This window comes from Muscardinus avellanarius (genome assembly GCF_963383645.1).
Source record: "Muscardinus avellanarius genome assembly, chromosome: 9".
In the NCBI taxonomy this organism is placed as follows: Eukaryota; Metazoa; Chordata; class Mammalia; order Rodentia; family Gliridae; genus Muscardinus; species Muscardinus avellanarius.
The window spans coordinates 109,098,363-109,121,303 of record NC_137795.1 but is presented as its reverse complement, the minus strand read 5'-3'; the positions used below and the strand labels follow the sequence as shown (position 1 = coordinate 109,121,303).

The following is a 22,941-nucleotide window of genomic DNA, read 5'->3' as shown; positions in this document are numbered from 1 at the left end:
TGGGCCCCTCACCTTCCCTTGTCCCCAGAATTCCTGAAAGAGCCCCGTTGGGGTTCCGGAAACTCTGCTACCTTTAGGACCTGGAGGATCCGAGTGGGGGGCCACCCTCCCCACCCGCAGCGAAGTCGGCACCGGAACTGCTCTAAGGGGAACCAGCCGAGCGCTGCGGGAGGGGAGGGGAGGGGAGGGGAGGGGAGGGGAGGGCGGTGTGGGATTCCTCGGCAGACCTCTGGGGCCCCGCGGCAGAGATGGGGGAGGGTGGCCCTGGCCCCTGAGGGTCCCCAGCTTCGGCTGAAGCCCAACTTCGGTTGAATTTGGGGTGTGCACGGGATTTCGTAGCAAGGATTAGAGACTTCCCCGGCCGCGCCCTCCACCAGGGGGGCGCCCCCAAGTCCCCGGACCCTTCGGTCCACCTTGTCCTCGGGCGTCCTGGCCGTGGGCTCTGGGCGGCGGCGAGAGGGGTGGGGGGCAGCCGAGATCGCGCGCAGCTGTCCCACACCCCCGGCCCGCGGAGGTCTGGCCTGGGGACCACAGGGGGCGCGGCCGAGGAGTGGGAGGGACACGTTGGGGGTGGTCTCTGGGGAGGAGGAGCCAGGATGGACGTATTGTTCCGCGCCCCGGCCCCGGCCCCGGGCCCCTGCCCGCCCCTGCCCTCCATGCTGCAGGAGAGTTGGGGTCCCCTGCGCGCCCCAAAGGCCGCTCCAGCCCGCCCGCCCTGGGGGGCGCGGGTCTCCGCGGCAGCGTGAAGGGGAAGGTCTGCTCCAGTGCACCTCGGTCTCTCCACCTGGGGGTGCACCCCCGCCGCGCCGCCCCTGCCGGGTCCGAGGGTCCCTGACCCGCCCCGCAGCAGCCGGCTCCCCGCGATGGCCGCCGGCCGCCAGGACCCCCAGGCGCGGCCGCGCGGACGCCGGGGCGCCCCTCCCTAGCCCCTCGCCCGCGGCATGGGGGGCGGCGGGTCGGCCCTGAGGGTCTGCGCCGACCACCGCGGGGGCATCAACTGGCTGAGCCTGAGCCCCGACGGCCAGCGCCTGCTGACCGGCAGCGAGGACGGCACGGCCCGGCTCTGGAGCACCGCGGACGGCCAGTGCTGCGCGCTCCTGCAAGGTACCCCCCGCGACCCCCCGGCCCGGCGCCCGCCTGCCCCGCCCCGCGGGCCTCGGCAGCCCCCTGCCTACATAAAGCTCAGCACCTGCCCCAGGCGGCCCTCACCCAAGAGCACTCACCTGGGCCGAGACCCCTGGGCGCACAGCGGGCCGGGAGGCCGGGGCGGGACGGTGCGGTGCTTCGAGCATCACCATTGGCCAGCCACTGTAAGGTCATCACCATGACAACCATATCAACTGAGGCAAATGAAAAACACCCTGCAAAACTTCCAGGGAGTTGACCCGGTGGCCTTATGGCCAACACTTCCCCATTAGGGTCCTCTGGGGCCACGGGATGTGGCTGCAGTGAGCCATCGCACAATATTACCCCCATACCGGCAGGGAAACTGAGGCACGGGGTTCAGGAACTTGCCCCTGACTGCACCACCAGTGGGGGTGGACTTGAAATGTGAACCCCTCCCTCCGCCCCACCCTGTCCAGCTCTTTGGGCTTTTCTCAGCTGCTGCACAAGGAGGGGGTGAGGGTGGGATTGGTGGGGTGTCTCCGGGGTGCTACATCTGTTTTGCATATTTGAGGAGGAGGTGGGGCACCCCCAGGGGCCCACTGAGTGTAAACAGAGTCCTGTGGAACCGGTTTACAAGTATACCCGTCCTCTTTTGTATGTTTGTACTGCTTCTGGAGAGAGCACGGGTGCACCCCTCCAGGGCCTGCGGGTGTCTGCGCCCTGGACTATGCGGTCCCCCCAGCCCTGGTCCCGGGGCTGCCGGACCTCTGGACCCTGGGCACTGCTCTTTGTTGTGTGGGCGTTTCTGCCATAATCAGCAAATCCTGGGTGGCCCGTGCTGCCCTCCAGCTGAGGGAGGGAGAAGTCATGATAACTGACTGCCCTGACTCTACAGTTTCAAGTGGAAACAGTTAAGGTAGACATTTCAAAGCCCAGCAGGGCTGAATTTGGGATATCAGTTGCTTGGGACTTGGTTCTGGATAACGGAGAGTTGGCCTGGTCCTAACACACGCCCCTCCCCCATGAAAGCCACACAGGGTCAGACACCAAGGAAGAGAAGCCCTCAGACCTGTTAGAAAACTTCAATCCAGCTGGTACTGCTCCTTAGACTTAAGACTTTATTTGGAGGGGTTTCAGAAATAAATGCAGATTTTCAGCCCAGTGACTCCCCATGAGGAGAACTCTAGAATTGGGGTTTCTAACAGGCTTTCGGGGTGCCCTGATGTACTGCCGGCTTGGGGGGCCCTGCCTGGGACTCTGGGAACCCCACTTGTCTCCCCAGTTAAGCTCCAGTCTTCTCCATGACAGCTCTGGATGCCGGGTGCCTGTCTGCCCAGGCAACTCTGGAGCCCACGGGACAAGGCCAGCTCTGTGGTCACTTGTACTCTGGTGGCGGCCCTTGTGGGCTGCTTGCCCACTCAGGGCACTGACAACCCCTTTCTGGTGGGGGTGCCTGGCCTGCTCTAACGGAGGCCTCCCCTCTCAGCCCATTCCCACCAGGACTGACTCTGTCCCTGCAAAGCCTGGCATGTCAAAGGCTTTTGAGGACAGAGAGGACTAAAGATTTGACTCCCAAGTCCCCATGGGTGTGGTCATCCTTAGGTGTGGTCCGCAGGAAAGCAAGGTGTCACCAGCTTCCTTCTCCTAAAGGTTCTTAGGAAATACTAGTAAGATGTCTTAGCGTGTGTAACTTGTATTTTATAAACACACGTCTGGGTCAGGTAGGGCCGAGGCAGAGGCATAGGGGTGAGAGCCCAGCGCATCAGGGAGGAGAAGGAAGAGGCCAGGTAGACGCTGGCCCAGGAGATGCAGTGACCTGCAATCGGGGAGCAGGGAGGCTCCCAGGCCTTGCCCTACTTGCGGAAGAATTCCACCAGCATGCGGTCTGTAGCTGGGCATGGTGACGCACGCTTGGGGTCCCAGTACTTGGGAGGCTGAGACAGGAGGATTCCGGGTCTCAGGACAGTCTCAGCAACTTAATGAGGCCCTCCGCAACTTAGTGAGACCCCGTTTCAAAATAAAGAATAAAAATTAAGGCCGCGGATATAGCTTGGAGGTAGAATGCCCCGGGTTCCATCCCCAGTACCACAAGAAAAACAAAAAGAAGAAGAAAGAGACACTGTGCTGGGGGCCATGTGAGACAGAACCCGCAGGCAGCACTGTGCCCTCTCCTGGGGTGCGGTCACAGCCAAGGAGAGGGCTCTGCCAAGGGCAGGGTGACCTTGGTCGGCGCCAGCCACCGAGGGCCTGTGAGGGCCTCTGGGTGGGAAAGAGCTGGGCGTCTGAGCCCCTCTGGAAGCAGGGGGCCCAGGAGCCCCTCGCGGCCCCACAGTGTGGGAGGGGGCAGAGGGTGGGACAGGGAACGCTGGACACTGGGGGAGGAGCCTCCTCTATGCCATGCAGACTGGGGTGCAGGCCCCAGCGAGCTCGGGGTGCCCAGGGCAGCGAGGGCGGAACCTCGCCTCCACTCACTGCCTCCTTTGCATTCTCCATCCCTGGGGAAGGACTTATTTTTAGCTTGGCATTTGTGCTTATTTTGCATAATTCCATCAGCCTAAGCCAGGCGCTGAGGGCCCGAGGTGCGCGGTCTGGCACCTCCTGCCCGCGGGTGACTGCGGGTGCCCCGGGCCTGGCCTGTCAGGGGCCTGGGGGGCTCTGGTCATGGAGGCCAGCAGGGGACCAGCAAGGGACAGCTCTGCCCTGTGACCCAAGAGGGTGTGTGTGCAGGCGTGGGGACAGAGGAGGGGCTTGTCCAGAGCCGAGCCCTGGCCACCCAGGGGCCTCGGGGTCAGAGATGAGGTTTTCATTGAAAAACTTAGAGGCTGTAGCTCAGTGGTCAAGAACCCAGCACTGCCAGCAAACCTGTAACCACAACCAAAGCGCTGGTTTTCACTTTGGCCTCTTCTCTTTCCCTCCCTCCCTCTTTCTTTCTTTCTTTCTTTCTTTCTTTCTTTCTTTATCCCTCTTTCTTTCTCCTTCCTTCCTTCCTTCCTTCCTTCCTTCCTTCCTTCCTTCCTTCCTTCCTTCTTATGAAGCCAGTAATGGTACCCAGGGCATTCAAGCTATACCCTTGGCCTTTTTTTTAGGGGGGATACTGGGAATTGAGCCCTGGGGGGCATTCTTTCTCCGAACTACACCCCCAGCCCTATTTTCTAGCCTTTACTTTGAAACAGGGTCTAAGTTGCCGATAGCCTCACTAAGTAGCTGAGGCTGGCTACGAACCCGGATCCTCCTGTCTCTGCCTCCCAAGTACTGGGATTACGAGCATGCGCCACCACGCCCGGCTCCGGCTTCCTTTTTCTTTCTTATTGAGACAGGGTCTTGCTAAGTTGCTGAGGCTGGTCTTGAACCTGCAATCCTCCTGTGCCAGCCCCCCCAAGCGTGCCCCCGCCTGGTTATGGCCTCTTTTCTTCCAGTCTTTGTGTGCATTTACATTTTTTATTGATTTGCCATCTGTATATAGGTCTCTTTTTAAATTATTTATTTATTTATTTATTTATTTATTTATTTATTTATTTATTTATTTTTGGTGGTACTAGGGGTGGAACCCAGAGGCTTTCTACCTCCGGGCTATACTCCCAGACCTATTTTTTATATTTTATTTGGAAACAGGGTCTCACTAAGTTGCTGAGAGCCTCACTCAGTAGCTGAGTCTGGCCTCGAACCTGTGCGATCCTCCTGTCTCAGCCTCCCAAGCGCGGGGATTACAAGCGTGCGCCACCACGCCCGGCTTTATAGGTCTCTCTGTTCATACACATATCGCAAAGCCAACCCAACTCCCGGGTGGTGGACACCCTGTTTGGCTGCCAGGCCTGTGGCACAGAGGCACTGGCCCTCCGGAGCCTCCCCCTGCCCCCAGGTGCCGTCCCTGGTTTCAGCCTGCTTGCACTTCACCCCCAGCCCTGTGGGGGGCGCAGCACAGGAGCGGCCGGTGGGCCAAGCACGGGGTGCTCAGGGGCTGTGGGGGCTCCTGCAGGCCAGCCCAGGCCCAGAGCCTGGTCGCTTCAGCACCCCTTGGTCGCCCTCCTGTGCTGGGGTGTCCCCGGGCCTTGGGGACCCTCGGGTGGCTTCTCTTCAGATTCTGCCTCCCTGGTGCCAGCAGGAAGGACAGGCAAACCTGGTCTCCGGGAAAGTCTGTTGACAATCTTAAGGTATTTTGTAAACTCTTTGGGGCCGGCAGAAATCTGGGCCGTGCTTTGCTAAACCCATCCTGCCCTCAACTCTGATGCTGATGTGGATTTTAAGGGAAATAGAATCTGCCGGCTCTTCAAGTGTTTGTTTAACCCGAGTTGTTTCCGGAGCAGCCTGGTGTGTGCTCTCCAAGAAGACTTAAAAATTTGTCTTTTTAAAATTCTGTTTCTTGGAACCCAGGAAGTTGAGTTATTCTGAGAGTAACCCAACCTATGCCCAGGCCAAACAACAAAAAAAGTGAAATGGCTGGATGGGACCCAGGAGCTTCTGAAATCCCTGAGATTAGACATCAAAATGAGATTTTAAAATAAGACCAGAGCCCCATGTCTCAGGTCTGCAGCAGCCTTGGTTTGCTGGCTTGGTGCGAAAAAATGCCTTTAAGTCACTGGCCACACTTGACTTTTTTTTTTTTTTTTTAATGGTATTGGGGGTGGAACCCAGAGGCTTTCTACCTCCGGGCTATACTCCCAGACCTATTTTATATTTTATTTGGAAACAGGGTCTCACTAAGTTGCTGAGAGCCTCACTAAGTAGCTGAGGCTGGCTTCGAACCCGTGCGATCCTCCTGTCTCAACCTCCCAAGCGCGGGGATTACAAATGTGCACCACCACGCCCGGCTATACTTGACTTTTAAGTTCTTTACCTGATTTTATTTATTTAATTTAAAATAAGTCTTTTATTTGTGTATTTGTGGCACTGGGGATCGAACCCAAGGGCAGTCTACCTCTGAGCTACACCCCAGCCGTATTTTATTTTTATTTTGTAAAAGGTTCTCACTAAGTTGCAGAAGGTCACACTAAGTTGCTGAGGCTGGCCTTGAACCCGTGATCCTCCTGTCTCAGCCTCCCAGGTACTGGGCTTACAGGTGTGCGCCACCTGCCCGGCTAAAATAAGATCTCTAACAAATACTTACCCCAAATATACTCATTAGCTCCTTCCTCTATAAAATAGTTCTACCATTGAGCCGGGCCTGGTGGCCCACACTTGTCATCCCAGCATTCGGGAGGCCGAGACAGGAGGATCACAGTTCGCAGCCAGCCTCAGCTACTTAGCGAGGCCCTTTGCAACTCAGTGAGACCCTGTTTCAAAATAAAGAATAAAAATAGGGCTGGGGGTGTAGCAAGGAGGCAGAATGCCCCTGGGTTCCATCCTCAGTACCACAAATACAAAAACAAAACAAAACAAAACCTAAGGACATTCTACCTCCAAGCCACACCCCTAGAGCCCTATTTTATATTTTATTTTGAAACGGCCTCACTGTGTTGTGGAGGGCCTCACCTAGTAGCTGAGGCTGGCTGCAAACCTGCGGTCCTCCTATCTCAGCCTCCCAAGTGCTGCGATTACAGGTGGCGTTAGAGACTCCTTAGGTCCCCAGAGCCCCCAGCACATGCCGACCGCTCCCGACTCTCACCTCCCACGTGGCCCCTCCATCCTCAGCACCAGGCGCTGGTCCCGCCACTGCCCCCTGGTGTACTGAGGCTTGTGTCTGACCTTCGGCTGCAGGCTCTTTGAAGGTGAGTGTGTCTCCGTCATCTCGGCATCACGTCACGATGTGTCCTTGAAACACTTGGCGCTTTAAACAACTGCAGTTTACTGTACATATTCCCGAGGTCACGTGTCCAAGCCAGCGTCCCTGGGCTGAAGTCCAGGAGTCAGCCGGCCTCTCTCCTCTGAGAGCTGCAGGGGCCGACTTGTTCTTGTGCTGCCGGCATTCGTCAGTGTGTGGCCACCTGGGTCATGGCCTCCACCCCACACGGTCCCCTTCTCTCCTCTAAGGATGCTTACGGTGGTGTGGGCTTACCCAGATAGCCCAGGGTAATCGTCCCAAATCGGTAATCACATTTGCAAGCAAGGTGGCGCTTACAGGTTCCACGGTGGTGCGTGACCTGGCCACTTCGGGTTGTCCTGTCCACCGCCGTATCTCTGCCCAAATGCAAGAAATGGTAACACATCCCCTGCGAGGCTGCCACGCAACTCCGTCTGCGCAGCGGTCCGTGGGATGGGTGTCGTCGGCTCTCCGCTGCGAAGGGTGCAGAGGGACAGAGAGGGGTCAGTCGTGGCCAGAGCAGTGGTCCTGCCGGCCGTGCGCTGTGCACAGCTTCACCCCCATCGTGAACACGAACAGCCGAAGGCTGAAAGGTAAAAGAACCCAGAGAGAAAGAGGCTGAGAAGGAGAGAAAAGGAAGAGTGGAAGACAGGAAGCAAGAATGCCAGGGGTGTGGGTGCTCCTGCCTTGCTCCTGGTACCCCGGGGTCCTGAGCGCCTCTCGGACTGAAGTCAATTAAAAAGGGCTGGGATAGCCGGGCATGGTGGCGCATGCTGGTGATCCCAGCATTTGGGAGGCAGAGACTGGAGGATCGCAGTTCAAATATAGCCTCAGCTACTAATTAGTGAGGCCCTCTGCAATTCAGTGAGACCCGGTTTCAAAAAATAAAAAGACTGCCGGGCGTGGTGGCGCATGCTTGTAATCCCCACGCTTGGAGGCAAAGACAGGAGGATCGCGCAGGTTTGAAGCCAGCCGTGCTGGCTTAAGAGACACTGTTTCCAAATAAAAATATAAAAAATAGGTGTCTGGGAGTGTAGCCTGGAGGTAGAAGGGTTTCCAGGAACCCCAGTACCACCAAAAATAAATAAATAAATAAATAAAATAAAAATAGGGTGGGGATGTGGCTTGGAGGTAGAATGCCCCTGGGTTCCATCCTCAGTACCACAAAAAAAAAAAAAAAAAGAAAGAAAGAAAAGAAAAGAAAAAGACTAAGAAATAAGGCTGAGGGTATATCTCGGAGGTAGAATGCTCCTGGGTTCCATCCTCAATACCAAAAAGAAAAGAAGAAAAAAAAAACGGCTTGGCAGGGCGTGGTGGCGCACACTTGTAATCCCAGTGCTTGGGAGGCTGAGACAGGAGGATCGCACAGGTTTGAGGCCAGACTCAGCTACTGAGTGAGGCTCTCAGCAACTTAGTGAGAACCTGTTTCCAAATAAAGTATAAAATAGGGCTGGGAGTATAGCCCGGAGGTAGAAAGCCTCTGGGTTCCACCCCCAGTACCACACACACATAAAAGGCTTGGTTCACAAGTTCCCCACTCCCCCTTCCCTTTCTTCCATTCAAACATTTTTCCCAGAAGAAAGGCAGGGGCCAGCCCTCCAGGGCCACTTAGTGTCCCTCATCTGCAGGACACGAGAGCTACGTGACCTTCTGCCAGCTGGAGGACGAGGCCGCCTTCACGTGCAGCGCCGACGGCACCGTCAGGAGGTGGGACGTGCTCAGCGGCCGGTGTCTCCAGGTGTACCGCGGCCACACCTCCATCGTGAACAGGTCAGCAGACCTGGGGGCTTGGGCTGAGGCTGGACAGGGCCCCGGCCAGGCCCAGGGAGACAGAGGTGGAGGGCCTCAGGAGCTGGGGTTCTCTGGGGACAGTCGCTGGGTTTGGAGGAGGAGGAGTGGGACGAGGGAGGAGGCATCAAGGATGCATTGGAGCCAGCTGGGTGTGGTGGCACGTGCTATAATCCCAGCACCTGGGAGGCTGAGACAGGAGGATTTCAGGTTGGAGACCAGTCTCAGCGAGCGGTAAGACGCTCATCAATCCAGTGAGACCCTGTTTCAAAATAAAAATAAAATAGGGCTGGGGGTGTAGCTCAGAGGTAGAATGCCCCTGGGTTCAACCCCCAGTACTGCACTCACACATGCAAAAGGGTTGGGAATGTAGCGTGGAGGTAGAATGCTCTTGGGTTCAATCTCCAGTACCATGCGCGCGCGCACACACACACACACACACACACACACACACACACACACACACACAACCAGGGATGGGGTATAGCCCAGAGGTGGAATGCCCCTGGGTTCAATCCCAGTACCCCCTCCAAATGCAATGAATTGGTCCTGGAACCGTGCTTAGGAGCTAGGTGGCCTGGCTGCTCCTGCGGGGTGCAGGGGGGCATGGGAGCTGCTGCACCTAATGGGCAAATTCCAGAGGAAATTGCTTAATTGATACCCGATGGGTCCAGAGGAGGCGGAAACAGATCCTTCTGAAGACACGGTTGAGGATGTTTAAACCTCTCCTCTCCACGTGGCTGTTGAAAGCACCCACCCCCAGGTTTGAATTTTTCCTTACTGCCTTTGCATTGGGGCTGAGAATGGAGATGGCCCTGCGATCAGATCGTTGGTTTGGACCCGATGTGCTTACCTTGGGGCGCTCCCCCAGACTCCGAGGAGACGGCAGGACGGCCCCGGCACTGGGCCCTCGCCCCCATAGGGTTGTGCAAAGGGGTCACGGAGCAGAGGCCGTGCAGTCGTGGGTGGAGACCACCCTTAGACTTGAGCTGGGGCAAAGAGCGGGAGCAGGTCCTTCCAGCCACTGCAGACCCAGGGACCTCGCGGGGGTGCTGGCCGGCAGGGCCAGGCAAGTCGCGCCCCTAAGGAGAAGGCCCCGGGGGCACCCGCGGACAGGCCCCCCTCCAGCAGCTCACTCTTGTCTCTTCCCAAAAGCAGGTGGGGCAGGAGACCCGCCCACAGCCAGCAGACAGGTGGTAGGGAGAAGGGTCTAGAAGGAGTGCTCAGGTCTCCACTAGACCAGCCTCCTCGGCACCCTGACTGATGGGAGAAGTTTGTCATCGAAGAAAAGTGTGGGTCAGTGTGGGTCAGGGAGAGGCCGTGATGGGGGTCGGTGGAGGAAGCCGTGGCCTCCGGCTATGAGCGGGGAAGCCGGCACTGCCGCTCGGGCGGAGACCGGCTCTGCCAGGGTTAGTTTCCTGTGAGCGTGCAGAAATTCACTTATGTGGACACAAGTGCACGTGTGCATGCAACCTGTACACACGACAGGCACACACATGCAAACATACAGCTACAACCTGATGTGTTCACATGTATGTACATACACATGTGCACATGATAAACATCTACACTCACACGTGTGACACACTCACACATCGTCTTCCGCCGGCGGCTGTTTTCACCACTCCAGATACATGTTTGTGTGATTAAGTAGCTGTGCGCCCATGCGGAAACAGTCCTGACAGTGGAATGCACCTGCTGTGGCCTTTCTTTCTTTTTTCTGGTACTAGAGGTTGAACTCAGGAGCACTCCATCTCCAAGCTACACCCCAATCATGTTATTTATTTATTTATTTATTTATTTATTTATTTATTTATTTTTGTGGTACTGGGGATGGGCTACACCCCAACCCTGTTATTTATTTATTTATTTATTTATTTATTTTTGTGGTACTGGGGATGGAACCCAGGGGCCTTTTACCTCCAAGCTGCACCCCCAGCCCTATCTTTTATCCTTTATTTTGAAACAGGCCCTCACTGAGTTGTAAAGGGCCTCACTAAGTAGCTGAGGCTGTCTGCGAACCCAGATCCTCCTGTCTCTGCCTCCTGAAAGCTGGGATTACAAGCGTGCCCACCACGCCCGGCTTTCCCTCTCTTTATGACTGTGTTGGCTTCGAGGCTCCGGTTGTCAGGTCTGGGTCCCCCAGGCCAGCGGGGCGAGTGGGGGCGGGCTTGCCGGCCTCCCTGGTCCAGCTCACAGCAGGGTGCTCTCCTACCGGCAGTGCGAGGCTAGCCCACGGGGCCTGTGGATTCTGGCACCCTGGGAGCTCTGACCCCTGACCCTTCCCCTCTTGCCCCAGGATCCTGGTTGTCCACAACCAGCTCTTCAGCGGCTCCTATGACCGGACAGCTCGCGTCTGGACTGTGGACAAGGGCCAGGCGTCCCGGGAGTTCCGGGGCCACCGCAACTGCGTGCTCACGCTGGCCTACTCCAGCCCCTGGGATCTGGCAGGCGCTCCCTGCGTGGAGGAGGCCGCAGCCGGGGGGCTCCTGGTGACCGGCAGCACGGATGGCACGGCCAAGGTGTGGCAGGTGGCCAGTGGCTGCTGCCACCGCACTTTGCGGGGCCACACGGGGGCCGTGCTGTGCCTGCTGCTGGACGCGCCCGGCCGCACGGCCTTCACGGGCAGCACTGACGCCACAGTCCGCGCCTGGGACATCCTGAGCGGGGAGCAGCTGCGGGTGTTCCGGGAGCACCAGGGCTCCGTCATCTGTCTGGAGGTGAGACCCGCCTGGCCGCTGGCCAGCTGCCCTCGAGGCCCCGGCCCGTGACAGCGCCGCAGGCCAGGGCCGAAAGGCGTGATGGAGTCTCTGTTTCAGGGGCTGAAACTCTGAAATCACAGGGCTGGTTCCCCTGCCGCCTCTCCCCGTGGCTGTATATGTCGTGTTCTGTGTACTCACGTGGCGTGTGTGTGTGTGTGTGTGTGTGTGTGTGTGTGTGTGTGTGACCTTTTGATTTAAATTGCCTTTTTAAAGACCTGATCTCTCTAGCTGGACATGGTGGCGCACACTTATAATCTCAGTACTTAGGAGGTAGAGACAGGAGGGTTATGGGTTCAAAGATGCTCTCAGTAATTTAGGACACTCTCTAAAACTCAGTGAGATTCTGTTTAAAAGAAAAAAAAGAACCTGATTGCAGAATAAGTTGACATTGACAGGCATGGGTGGGGCTTCCAACCAACCCCACCCCCTTCAGAAGCCCGAACACGCAGCTTCTGAGTTGGCGTGGGGTGGCATGGGGCGAGGTCCAGGTGGTCCAGGATGGGTGTCAGCTGCTTCCTGTGTTAGTGTTTGCACAATCAGGCTGAGGCTCCATTCTCACAACCTCACGTCTGGGAAGAACTAAGATTATTGGGTTTTTTTCTCCAGGGCAAAGGGCAGGAGGATCGCAGGTTCAAGGACAGCCTCAGCAAGTAGTGAGACTGTCACCAGCCTAGAGAGACCCTGTTTTCAAATAAGAAATAAATTGGGCTGGGGGCAGGTTGGCAAAGGTAGAACGCCTCTGAGTTCAATCCCCAGTAACACACACACACACACACACACACACACACACACACACACACACACACAGTGTGGTCTGAGGCCAGGTATGGTGGTGCACACTTGTAACCGTAGTACTTGGGAGGCTGACAGGAGGATCGCAGTTCACAGACAGCCTCAGCTACTTAGTGAGGCCCTTTGCAACTCAGTGAGACCCTGTTTCAAAATAAGGAACATAAAATAGGGCTAGGGGTGTAGCTCAGAGGTAGAATGCCCCAGGGTTCCATCCCCAGTACCACAAAAAAGAGAGAGAGAGAGAGAGAGAGAGAGAGAGAGAGAGAGAGAGAGAGAGAGAGAGAGAAAAGAAAGTGGCCTGAGCGTTTTCCTAGAATGTGGCCCATGGGGTAGGATGAGGGGTAGGCAGAGGGGGTCGTGTAGCATGAAGAGGCTTCTAAGTGTTGACCCAGGCCCGCGGATGCATGGCCCTCACTCCTGAGGGGGCCCCTCCCTGCCTGGGGTGGAGCCCTATGGTCCAGGCCTAACCCAGGGATTCTTGTGATGGATAAAGTGACATCATTTTCTGTCATGTTATAGTTGTAGGTGTATGGCTTTTTTTTTGTGTGTGGGGTTTGGGGATGAAACCCAGGGGCATTTGACCTCTGAGCTATACCCCCTTCTCTATTTTGTATTCTTTATTTTGAAACAGGGTCTCACTAAGTTGCAGAGGGCCTCACTAAGTAGCTGAGGCTGTCCACGAACCGCGATCCTCTTGTCTCAGCCTCCCAAATGCTGGGATTACAAGCATGCACCACCACGCCCGGCTAAGTATATGGCTTTAAAGCTTTAGTTGTGGGACATTTCAAATGTAAATAGTAAAACAGGTACATTTTTCTGGGCATGGTGGTGCACGCTTGTAATCCCAGCATTCAGGAGGCTGAGACCGGAAGATCGCTGTTCGCGGACAGCCTCAGCTACTTAGGCCCTCCGCAACTTAGTGAGACCCTGTTTCAAAATAAAGAATAAAAAATAGGGCAGGGGATGTAGCTCAGAGATCAAATGCCTCTGCGTTCCATCCCCAGACCAAAAACAAACAAACAAACAAACAAAATCAGGTACTTTTTTGTGGTACTGGAGATTGAACACGGGAATCCTATCTCTGAGCAACCCTCTCCCCAGCCCTATTTTATTTTTGTTTTGAAACAGGTTCTCACTAAGTTACAGAGGGCTTTACTAAGTTGTTGAGGCTGACCATGTACCTGTGATCCACCTGCCTCAGCCTCCCAAGTAATGGGATTACAAGTGTATAAGTGTGCACAGGGTTTTGTTTTGTTTTGTTTTTGCTAAAACAGATACTTTCTTTTTCTTTTGCAGTACTGGGGGTTGAACCCAGGGGCATTCTGCCTCTGAACTACACCCAAACCTATCTTTTTTATTTTTGATTTTGAGACAGGGTGTCACTAAGTCACAGAGGGCCTCACTAAGTAGCTGAGGCTAGCTGCAAACCTGCAATCCTCCTGTCTCAGGCTCCCAGGTACTGGGAGTATAACCAAGCACCACCATACCTGGGTAAAACAGGAACTTATGAACCTACTCTTGAAATTAGATGACAACATTCAACCTTTAAAGAAATGAAACATTTTGAGCTAGGTGTGGTGGCCTAGGCTTTTAATCCCAGCTATTTAAGAAGTTGAGGTGGGAGGATCACACGTTCAAGGCCAGCCTGGACAACTTACCAAGACCTTGTCCCAAAATTTTTTTTAAAAAGGGTGAGTTTAAAAAAATAGGACTGGGGGCATAGCTTGGAGATAGAATCCCCCTGGGTTCATCCCTAGTACCACAAAAACAAAAAAAAGAGGGAGTCGGAGTACAGCTCAGTAGTGAAATACTTCTACGTTCAATCCCCAGCACAACAAAGAAAAGATAAAAAGACCACATGGGAAACAGCCAGGCTGTTATCTGGCTGAGAAAATCGACTTGTAAGGAGGAAAGAGCTCTTGGGTCCCACCATTTCAGAATGGTCGCTTGGCCAGGTTGCTGCGGGTCCGTGGCGGCGGGGACATCACGGCGGGAGCCTTGGCAGAGGAGGCTGCTCGGCTCATGGCATCCATGAGGCAAAGACAGAAAGGAGGCCCTGGGTACCACTGTCCCCTTCAAGAACGTGGCACCGGTGACCTGTTATTCTTCCACCAGGCCCTACATCCCAAGGGTCCCACCGCCTCCCAGCAGTGCCTCCATGTGGTGACCAGGCCTCCAACACATGGGCCTTGGGGGACATATAAGACCAAACCAGGGTGGCACAGGGCGGGAGAGGTGCTGTCAGCGCAGCCCTGGCGTTTCCTGCCACATGCTTTGCTTGCAACAGCTCTGTCCCACCAGCCTCGGGCCGAGTCCCCCAAACCCTGCAGAGCCACTGCTGCACCCTGGGGATCAGAACTAGCTGCACATTTAGACCAGTCTCAGGGCTCCGTGCATACCATGCCTTTGACCCCAGGGCCACCTTCTGGGGGAGAGATGACCTTTCCTCACTTGCACAAGAGAAAGTACCCCGCCCCACCCCGGGCCTCCAGTTGGTAAGGAGGAACCCAGGAAGGGAGGCCTCTCAGGAGGCGTGTAGGGAGCCGGCCGGGGCAGGACTAGGCTGGCCTTGAAGGTGTGCAGGTGCATGGTGGGACCCTCTTCTGACCATCAGCTCCGGAGGCTGGAGCTCGGTTCCTGTTGTGGGTCCAGAGCCCATCATGTTCTCTGTGGTCCAGCGGCAGCTTCCCTGTCCCCCACCTGCACCTGTGCAGCTGCGGAACCATACTGCGCAGGAGGCTCGCGCTCCAGGGACCTCGGCACCCTGGGGATGAGTTAGTAGGGCCTGGCTCCCACCAGGGGAGCCCCGCAGAGTTGCTTCTGATGCAGAAGTGCACGGTTGGTTGGAGCTTCTGGGCTCATCCATCGTTTCACTACTGAGAGCTGTGCCTCCCTTGCCCATAACAGAGATCGGGGCTTGGGGCCTGCGAGGGCAGCAGGTGCCTGGCCGACCCTCCTGCTCCTCCCGCAGCTTGCTGACCGGCTCCTGTACTCAGGCAGCGCCGACAGGACCGTCAAGTGCTGGCTGGCCGACACCGGGGAGCGCGTGCGCACCTTCCCGGCCCACAGGCGCAGCGTGAGCGCCCTCAAGTACCACGCGGGCACCTGTAAGTGACTTGTCCCCGCACCCCGGCCTGTCCGGCCTCGCCTCTGCCCTGGCTTGCCCACCTGCCGCCCTCACACTGCCGTGGTTTTTCTCGCCACTGGCCTTGGCTGCTGGCCAGGACTGTCAGCGTCCCGCGCTCAAGGCCACGGGCCCTGGTCCATGCGCCGCGTCTCTTGCTATCCCAGATCCAAGTGGGGGCTGGGCCCCCCACCACCGATGCTCACAAGAATGTGGGAACCTGAGCGTCCAGAACCTGAACAAGGATGTGTTCGGGTGGCAGCGACGCCCCTCAGTTCAACCAGACTTGAGGCCCAACCCATTGGCACAGATTCACACAGAGGGGAGGGGACCCAGACGGCGGTTTGTGTGAGAGGGTGGCTATTTTTCTCTCAGGTAAAAAGACTTTGGGAGGCTGGCAGTCTGGGCTCGGTGGCTCCTAAGTCGCCCACACCTCTGGAAGTGTGCTTCCTCATCTTGAGGATACATCTTGTCTTTAATGGAGCATGATGGTTCAAGATGGCTGCTGGAGCACCAGCCATCATGTCATGGCTTGGGCAGGCAGGCAGACGGGGAGAGCCGGGCGTGGTGGCGCACGCTTGTAATCCCAGCATTCAGGAGGTGGAGACCAGAGGATCGTGGTTCGTGGATAGCCTCAGCTACTTAGCGAGGCCCTCTGCAACTCAGTGAGACCCTGTCTCAAGAAATATAAAGACTAGCCAGGCATGGTGGCGCATGCTTATAATCCCCGTGCTTGGGAGGCTGAGACAGGAGGATCGCACAGGTTCGAAGCCAGCCTCAGCTACTTAGTGAGGCTCTCAGCAACTTAGTGAGACCCTGTTTCAAAATAAAATATAAATGGGTCTGGGAGTAGAAACCGGAGGTAGAAAGCCTCTGGGTTCCACCCCCAGTACCACCAAAAAAAAAAAAAAAAAAGGAAGAAGAAGGCAGGTGCATCTTCTGAGTAAGCCGCTTTGAGGCCTTTCCTGGAGGCCCTGCCCACGGCTTCTGCTCACAGCTCTTTGAACACTCTGCCTGAGAGAGATGGAATCATAGTTTCAGGGTAGTATTTTTTTATTTTTGGGTGCTGGGGATTGAACCCAGGGGCATTCTGCCTCTGAGTTACACCCCAGCCCTATTTTTATTTTTTTGGTGGTACTGGGGTTCCTGGAAGCCCTTCTACCTCCGGGCTACGCTCCTAGACCTATTTTTACATTTTTATTTGGAAACAGGGTCTCCTAAGCCAGCGCGCGCGGCTGGCTTCGAACCTGCGCGATCCTCCTGTCTCCGCCTCCCAAGCGCGGGGATGACAAGCGTGCCCACCACACCCGGCTTACCTATTTTTATTTTGAAATCAGGTCCAAGTTGCAAAGAGCTTCATTAAATGATTGAGGCTGACTGCGATGAACTTGTGATCCTCCTGGCTCAGCCTCCCGAGTACTGGGATTACAAGCGTGCACCACCACGCCCGGCCGGTGTCAGGTTTTCTGTTTGTTGTGCTGGAGATGGAACCTAAACTGCATTCTCAGGGTGGCCTCCGCCAGAGCGCCACCCAGGACTTGTTAGAAAGGCTGAGTCTCAGAGTGAGACCATCAGCACCCTTGCAAGACTCGATTTCATTTAAAAAGGGATGCAGCTTAAACCTCAGTACAAAAGAAAAGGAGAAAGCCAGACATGGTAGCACACGCTTGTAATACCAGTACTTAGGAGGCTGGGACAGGAGGATTGCAGGTTTGAGGCCAGCCTCAGCAGCTTAGTGAGGCCCTCTGTAACTTAGTGAGACCCTGTTTTAAAAATAAAGAATACGGCTGGGCATGGTAGTGCACACTTGAAATCCCAGTACTTGGGAGGCTGAGAACAGGAGGATCGCGCAGGTTCTCAGCCAGCCTCAGCAGCTTAGTGAGGCCCTCTGTAACTTAGTGAGACCCTGTTTCCAAATAAAATATAAAATAGGTCTGGAGGTATAGCTCAGAGTTAGAAGGTCCCTGGGTTCCATCCTCAGTAACACACACACACACACACACACACACACACACACACACACTCAACTCACAAAGAATAAAAAAAAAATTAAGAGCAAAAAATAGAATGTCTTTGGGTTCAATCCCCAGTTCCGCAGGAAAAATAAAAGAAAGAAAACGTCAAGTGTGAGGTTCGCCCAGGGGTGGCAGGAGGGGCCCTGAGGGGGGCTCTCCAGTGTCCCTGGAGCTCCCTGAACCTGGAGAGCCGTCAGCCAGGTCACAACACAGGACCCAGCAGGCAGCGGAGCTGGGCGGAGGCCTCCTGAGTCCCGGAGGTCCACCGGAGTTGCTAGTGAGCCTGAGGGCCGGGTTTTAATTCCGGGGCTAGTCCTCAGGGACAGGCTGAGTGCCAGGTGGTCCTTGGGGCACACATGGGGTGGAGGCAGAGCCCGCATGCTGTGCTGATTAGCCTGGAAACACCATCAGAGAAGCCAGTGTCCCTAAACGGGACCTGAGAGTGGGGATCAGGGCGGGCCCGGCCCGGGCACTTTCCCAACCCCACCGGGCTAGAGGAAGACCCAGGTTCTACTAGGAGGGCTCCTGCATATTGGCCCTTAGGAGGCAGGCAGTCGCGCCACTGTCCCGCCTTGTCCTGGGCAGGGGCAGGGTGGCCAGCGTGTCGCTGTGTCCACAGTATTCACGGGCAGCGGGGACGCCTGCGCCCGGGCCTTCGACGCCCAGTCGGGAGTGCTGCAGAGGGTGTTCCGGGGACACGCCTTCATCGTCAACTGCCTGCAGGTAGGACTCTCGCCAGCCCTGGGCCCTTGGGGTCGCTGGGGAGCAGGGCAAGCTGCTGGGTCAGAGCGTCCAGGAAGCCTGGGCCGCCAGCGCATCCCCCTGGTCAGCGCGTGGAGCCTGCGGCTGGCGCCCACACCTCACAGCCACCTGGCCTGTCCGCAGGTACAGGGCCACGTGCTCTACACAGGGTCTCACGATGGCACGCTGCGGCTCTGGGACACGCGTGGGCTCCAGGCCCTGCCGCCTGCGTCTCGCAGGCCAGCGGCTAAGCGCAGCCTGTCACGCCTCTTCAGCAACAAGGTGGCCTGCGCCCCGCCCGCGCCCCTGCAGCCCGCCTGAGCCCACGGGACCCACTGCCGCCTAGGGAGGTACCCAGGCCAGGATGAGAAGGTGGCAGGCTCTTCTTGGTGAAGGTTTTTAGGGAGCATTGCCTGCCCTGGGGACCTTTCCCTTACTGCTCCCTGAGCCACCTACACGCCCCGGGATCCTCCCAGCTCTCAGGGGCTCTAGCCTGCGGGTCCCAAGCTCCAGGAGCCACGTGTGGCTGGGCCCTGCCTGCTGAGAAGGGAGGACGCTGTCACAAAAGCCACGCACCCAGGTTATAACTGGCAAATCCTGTCACGAGGACCCTCACGAACTCAAATATGCTTCCTTAAAAGTACTCTTGACCTGAATTGGCGGCACATACCCATAATTCCAGTACATGGGAGGCCGAGACAAGAGGATCATAGGTTCGCGGGCAGCCTCAGCAATTTGGTGAGCTGGAGAGTAGCTCAGAAATAGCACACCCCTGGAACCAATCTCCAGCACCAAAAATAAAGTCCTTTTGAGTCCATCCTGTTTTATGAACTGACGTTCGGCTTTCTGTTAGAGGCTCCAGGAACCCAGTGGTGCTGGCCCCACACACCCAGCCAGGCCGCCCCTCCTGGCTGAGACTAGGGGCTGCCACCAGTACCACCGCAACAGGAGGGGCCGTGAAGGAGTCTCGGGCAGCCAGGAGTGGGCCTCTCAGCCTCTCCAGTGGACAGCAGGGGCCTGCTGTGGAGCGTCCAGCATCTCTGACATAAGTGCAGGGGGCTCGTCCATCAAGGTCTGGGCGGACGGGCCAGCAGTGGCCCCTGTGCCAGGAAGGCAGGTGTGGTAGAGGCTCAGGACAGGGCCAGTGCAGCATCGCAAGCCAGTGCTGGACCGGGCAGCACTACAGGGGAGTGGGCTCGGGCTGCAGGCGGCCAGCCCCATCTCACCCCAGGGGCGCTCCTCGGCCCCTTGGTGCCACTGTGACCACGGGGCCCCGCGTCCTGGCTGCCTGTGTCTGGAGCCTGGCATCTCGCTATGGAGAGCGGCATGCTTCTCACCCCCACTCAGGTGTTCCCTGGCAAGGTCTGTCCCCCGCACATCCCACCTGCTCTCCAGGAGCCCGGGAGCACCTCACCGCAGGCAGGAGCCAGCCACACGTCTGGGCTGGTGCTCCCGCTCAGACCTGCAAACCAAGAGAACCAGAGCACCCGCTCAGGCCCTGGAAACCAGGCAGTCAGGTGGGATAGCCCCAGGCTGGGACCAGGTGCTTGTGTGGGGGCGACCTGAGCACACATGCAGACCTGTGGGGGCTGGGTCCCACTGCCTCTTGGAGCCATCACCATCAGGGCCAGAAAGGGGGTGCCCGCCAGGCTGGCGCGTTGCCTGGAGCACAGGCAGAGCCCCCCCACACACACCCGGAGCCTGGCAGAGGTGAGCTCTGGGCCTGCACTGATGGCTCCCTCCGGGCTGCTCAGATGCCACTCGCAGGACAGCTTAGAGCCTCATTGTATCCAGCCAGAGTGTAGGACACCTCGTGCCCGAGGGATGTGCGGCTAGACCGGGGGCTTTGGTTGGGCGGCCGTTCATTTTCTCAGGAGACCGCTATCTTGGTTGATAAACCATAACACTTTGGGGGGTTTTATTGAGGGCACAGCAACCTTAGCTCGGCGTTGATAATACAGAGACAGAGGCTTCTCTTGCGGGTGCCGAGCCTGAGATGTGGTACTTTCACACGCTCAGAGGCACAGCTGGCCACTCAGCTGCCGCTAAGAAGCCAGGAGCAGGAGCGCAGGGGCAGAGCTGGCCTGGCGCCTGGCTCTGGGTAATCCTAGTACAGCTCCCCCCGCCAAAAAGAGAGCCAGGTATATGCTTTTGACCAGTCCACTCAGTTGGCTGGGAAAGGCCAGACGACTACCCACAGGACACCTGGACAGGAAAACGAGGACGGGGGTGGGGCACCTGGCCACGCCCAGCACACCGACCTCAGGCCCTCCGCTGGCAAGCACCGCGTCTGCCCCAGGCGCTACCACCTGCGGCCTTGCCTCCAGTTGCTGGAGGCTCAGCAGTTCTCTTCCCAGCACCCTCTGGGGGCCCAGAGCCCCCTCCCGCCACGAGAATGTCACACTGGCCCGTCCTCCCCAGCTGACCGCGCCTGCGCCTGCCCCAGGTCAGGAGTGTTCATCCTCACTCGCCCTTGGTGGCCGAGCCTCTGGCCAGGCTCCCTCTTGCACGGTGGCCCACTGATCCAGCATGGCTTGCCCGGGCCTGGAAGCGCCTCAGGACGCCAGTAAATTGGGGGAGGCATGTCCCCACGAAGGCCTGAAACCCAGGTCTGATGTGGTCAAGTGAGGCAAACACCCCCATCCAGCAAGCGCCCCCCAGGGTCGCTCCTCCTAAATCGAGATCGTGCCCGCCTGCCTCACAGTACCTGCTAGAGCAGCACACACAGTCTTCCTGGAGGAACGGGGGCCGAGCCCAGGACCTGGGCATACAGGACAGTGCCCCCACCCGGCGGGGCATCACCCATCTCCTCACGGGGCTCAGAATGAAGCGCTAGGTCCACAGACCTCACACCAAGAAACCCGCAGCTGCACAACTTCCTAGGCAAGGCCGGCCGCGCTCCCGCCTTTCATTCCCACCAGTGCCATCTGCTTTAGATGACAAGGGAGCTCCCGGCTCACTCCCCCGCTCACACAGCCCAGCACAGACAGACTCCCAGCAGACTCCGCCCCCCGGCCCGTCAGGTCACGGCCAGGATACACGCGCAGCCCGTCAGAGGCGCTTCCGGCAGCTTTCCTCAGCCGCCAGCTGTGCTCGGGCAGAGGGAGGGATGTCTGTTTTGCACAGTCCTAGGAGCGCGCACGGTGAGGACGGGGACCAGCCGCTGAAGGCTGACCGCATCCTCTCAGGAACAGTCTTGCCATACGTATAGCTACAAGAGAAATCACCGCCCAACACCTGAAGAAAATAGATCTAGATCTCTGGTAGGTCTCTTAGCTAACAGTGAGCTTCCTATGAGAACAGAATCTGAAAATGTTGATTAAAAGTAAGTTGCTTTGATTAGCATTTAAACTCCCATATAATAAAAGACTTTTGGTAGGAGGGATTTTGGATACATAAGTCTGATATCCAACCTAAATTTCAAGCGCATATTTTACTTGACTAAGAACAGAAAACATTTCAGGGGAAAGACATTTGCCACAGCTGGTCCGGCTGCCGCTGCCCGCACCTCACTTCCATGGGCCACAGCACTTGGAGTGAAGAGTTCAAGGCCCTTACGGTCAGTTCCGGGCAGGCAGGGGGTGCCCGGAGCAGCTGAGGCGCGCTCCTGCAGCAGGGACAGGAGGAAAGCTGGGCAGGAGTCTGGCTGGAGGAGAGGGGCGGCCTGCACAGCCACCCTCCCCCGGAGACCCTCCCCAGCACCAGCTGGCTTCTCTCGGAGCCAGGGGCGCAGAACCGAGGGAGAAGGCAGCAGCAGAGCGCCACCCCGCCCGGGGCCCTCCTCAGGCCCGCCCTCTGTCCCCAGAGGAAAAGCAAGAACAACAGAAGACCTGCACTAGACACTCACAATCAAAGAATTTATAAGCACAAGCGCAGCGCTGGCTCCTGTTCACTGGCTCTTCTTCGCTGCGGACTTGATATTTTCTACGTAGGATAGGTACTCTGCAATGATAATCTCTTCGTCTTCCAGGGTGGAGTCGAGGTAGTCCTCCTCGTGCTCGGGAATGTCCTCCAGGATCTCGTTGACGGCCTCCGTCTCCATGTCGTCGTCGGTGGAGGCGCTTGAGGTTCCTACAGCGCGGAGCGCAGCGTGGTGAGTCCCCCTCGGAGCGCCAGGGCCCTCTCTGAGCCTCCCTCCGCCCGCGGTCACCTACCTGCAGAGCCCGAAGGCGACGTGGACGGGGTGGAGGAGGACGAGGAAGAGGAGGAGGACGGGGAGCCCGCCGGGAGCTGCAGGTCAGGGGGGAGGCTCCCTCCGTGGTGCGCGAGGGTCTGAGCCGCCAGCTGGACATTGCCCCTGAACACCCGCAGCGCCGCTTCCGCCACCACCGCGTCAAAGCCCATGTACACCAGCTGGGAGAGCACGGGACGCATGTCTCAGCTCAGGGCCCCACGTCTGACGCCCTGAACTGGCCGAACGCTGCCCTTTCTGACAAGCCACGCTTTGGCCCCCGGTGAATCAGGACACGAGGCGAGGTCCCGGTCGGCCTGGGTCATTTAAGCACAGGCCACCCACCCAGGGCTCAGAGCGCAGCACCACGCCAGCCTCACAAGTGCAGTTAAGTGGCCACGCACAAGGCGCCTGGCAAGCAGAAGGGCAAGTGTGGCGCGTCGTCCCTGGGACACGGGGCCAAAGGGTTCCAAGGGTGTAGCAGTGTCCTCGAGCCAACACAGACATGGGCTGGTGCAGGGTGAAGAGGCAAGCCCAACAGACAGCAATGACGCCCCCCCCCCTTTTATTTTTGTAGTACTAGGGATGGAACCCAGGGGCATTCTACCTCCGAGCTACACCCCCAGCCCATTTATTATTCCTTATTTTGAAACAGGGTCTCATTAAAATGCAGAGGGCCTTACTAAGTAGCTGAGGCTGGCCAC

The 22,941-nt window shown here is 57.5% G+C and overlaps 2 protein-coding genes across 2 annotated transcripts in view; one reads left to right on the top strand and one right to left on the bottom strand.

The window, feature by feature from the left end:
- Positions 1 to 941: 941 nt before the first annotated feature.
- WDR86 (WD repeat domain 86) lies at positions 942 to 18,387 on the top strand (the record flags this gene model as incomplete). Its single annotated transcript, XM_080701755.1, has 6 exons — positions 942 to 1,104; positions 8,473 to 8,614; positions 10,932 to 11,352; positions 15,158 to 15,293; positions 17,945 to 18,048; positions 18,211 to 18,387. The coding sequence occupies 6 exons, from the start codon at positions 942 to 944 to the stop codon at positions 18,385 to 18,387; spliced, it is 1,143 nt and encodes a 380-aa protein (XP_080557881.1).
- Positions 18,388 to 19,056: 669 nt separating this feature from the next.
- The window catches only part of NUB1 (negative regulator of ubiquitin like proteins 1), a gene marked incomplete at both ends in the record, with an annotated part of 35,370 nt that continues 31,485 nt past the window's right edge, over positions 19,057 to 22,941 (bottom strand). The window contains 7 exons of the mRNA XM_080701293.1: positions 19,057 to 19,166; positions 19,451 to 19,528; positions 19,647 to 19,728; positions 21,039 to 21,194; positions 21,625 to 21,673; positions 21,960 to 22,137; positions 22,221 to 22,419. Of these exons, the coding sequence (XP_080557419.1) occupies positions 19,057 to 19,166; positions 19,451 to 19,528; positions 19,647 to 19,728; positions 21,039 to 21,194; positions 21,625 to 21,673; positions 21,960 to 22,137; positions 22,221 to 22,419 (852 nt within the window). The remainder of the gene's footprint in view (positions 19,167 to 19,450; positions 19,529 to 19,646; positions 19,729 to 21,038; positions 21,195 to 21,624; positions 21,674 to 21,959; positions 22,138 to 22,220; positions 22,420 to 22,941) is intronic.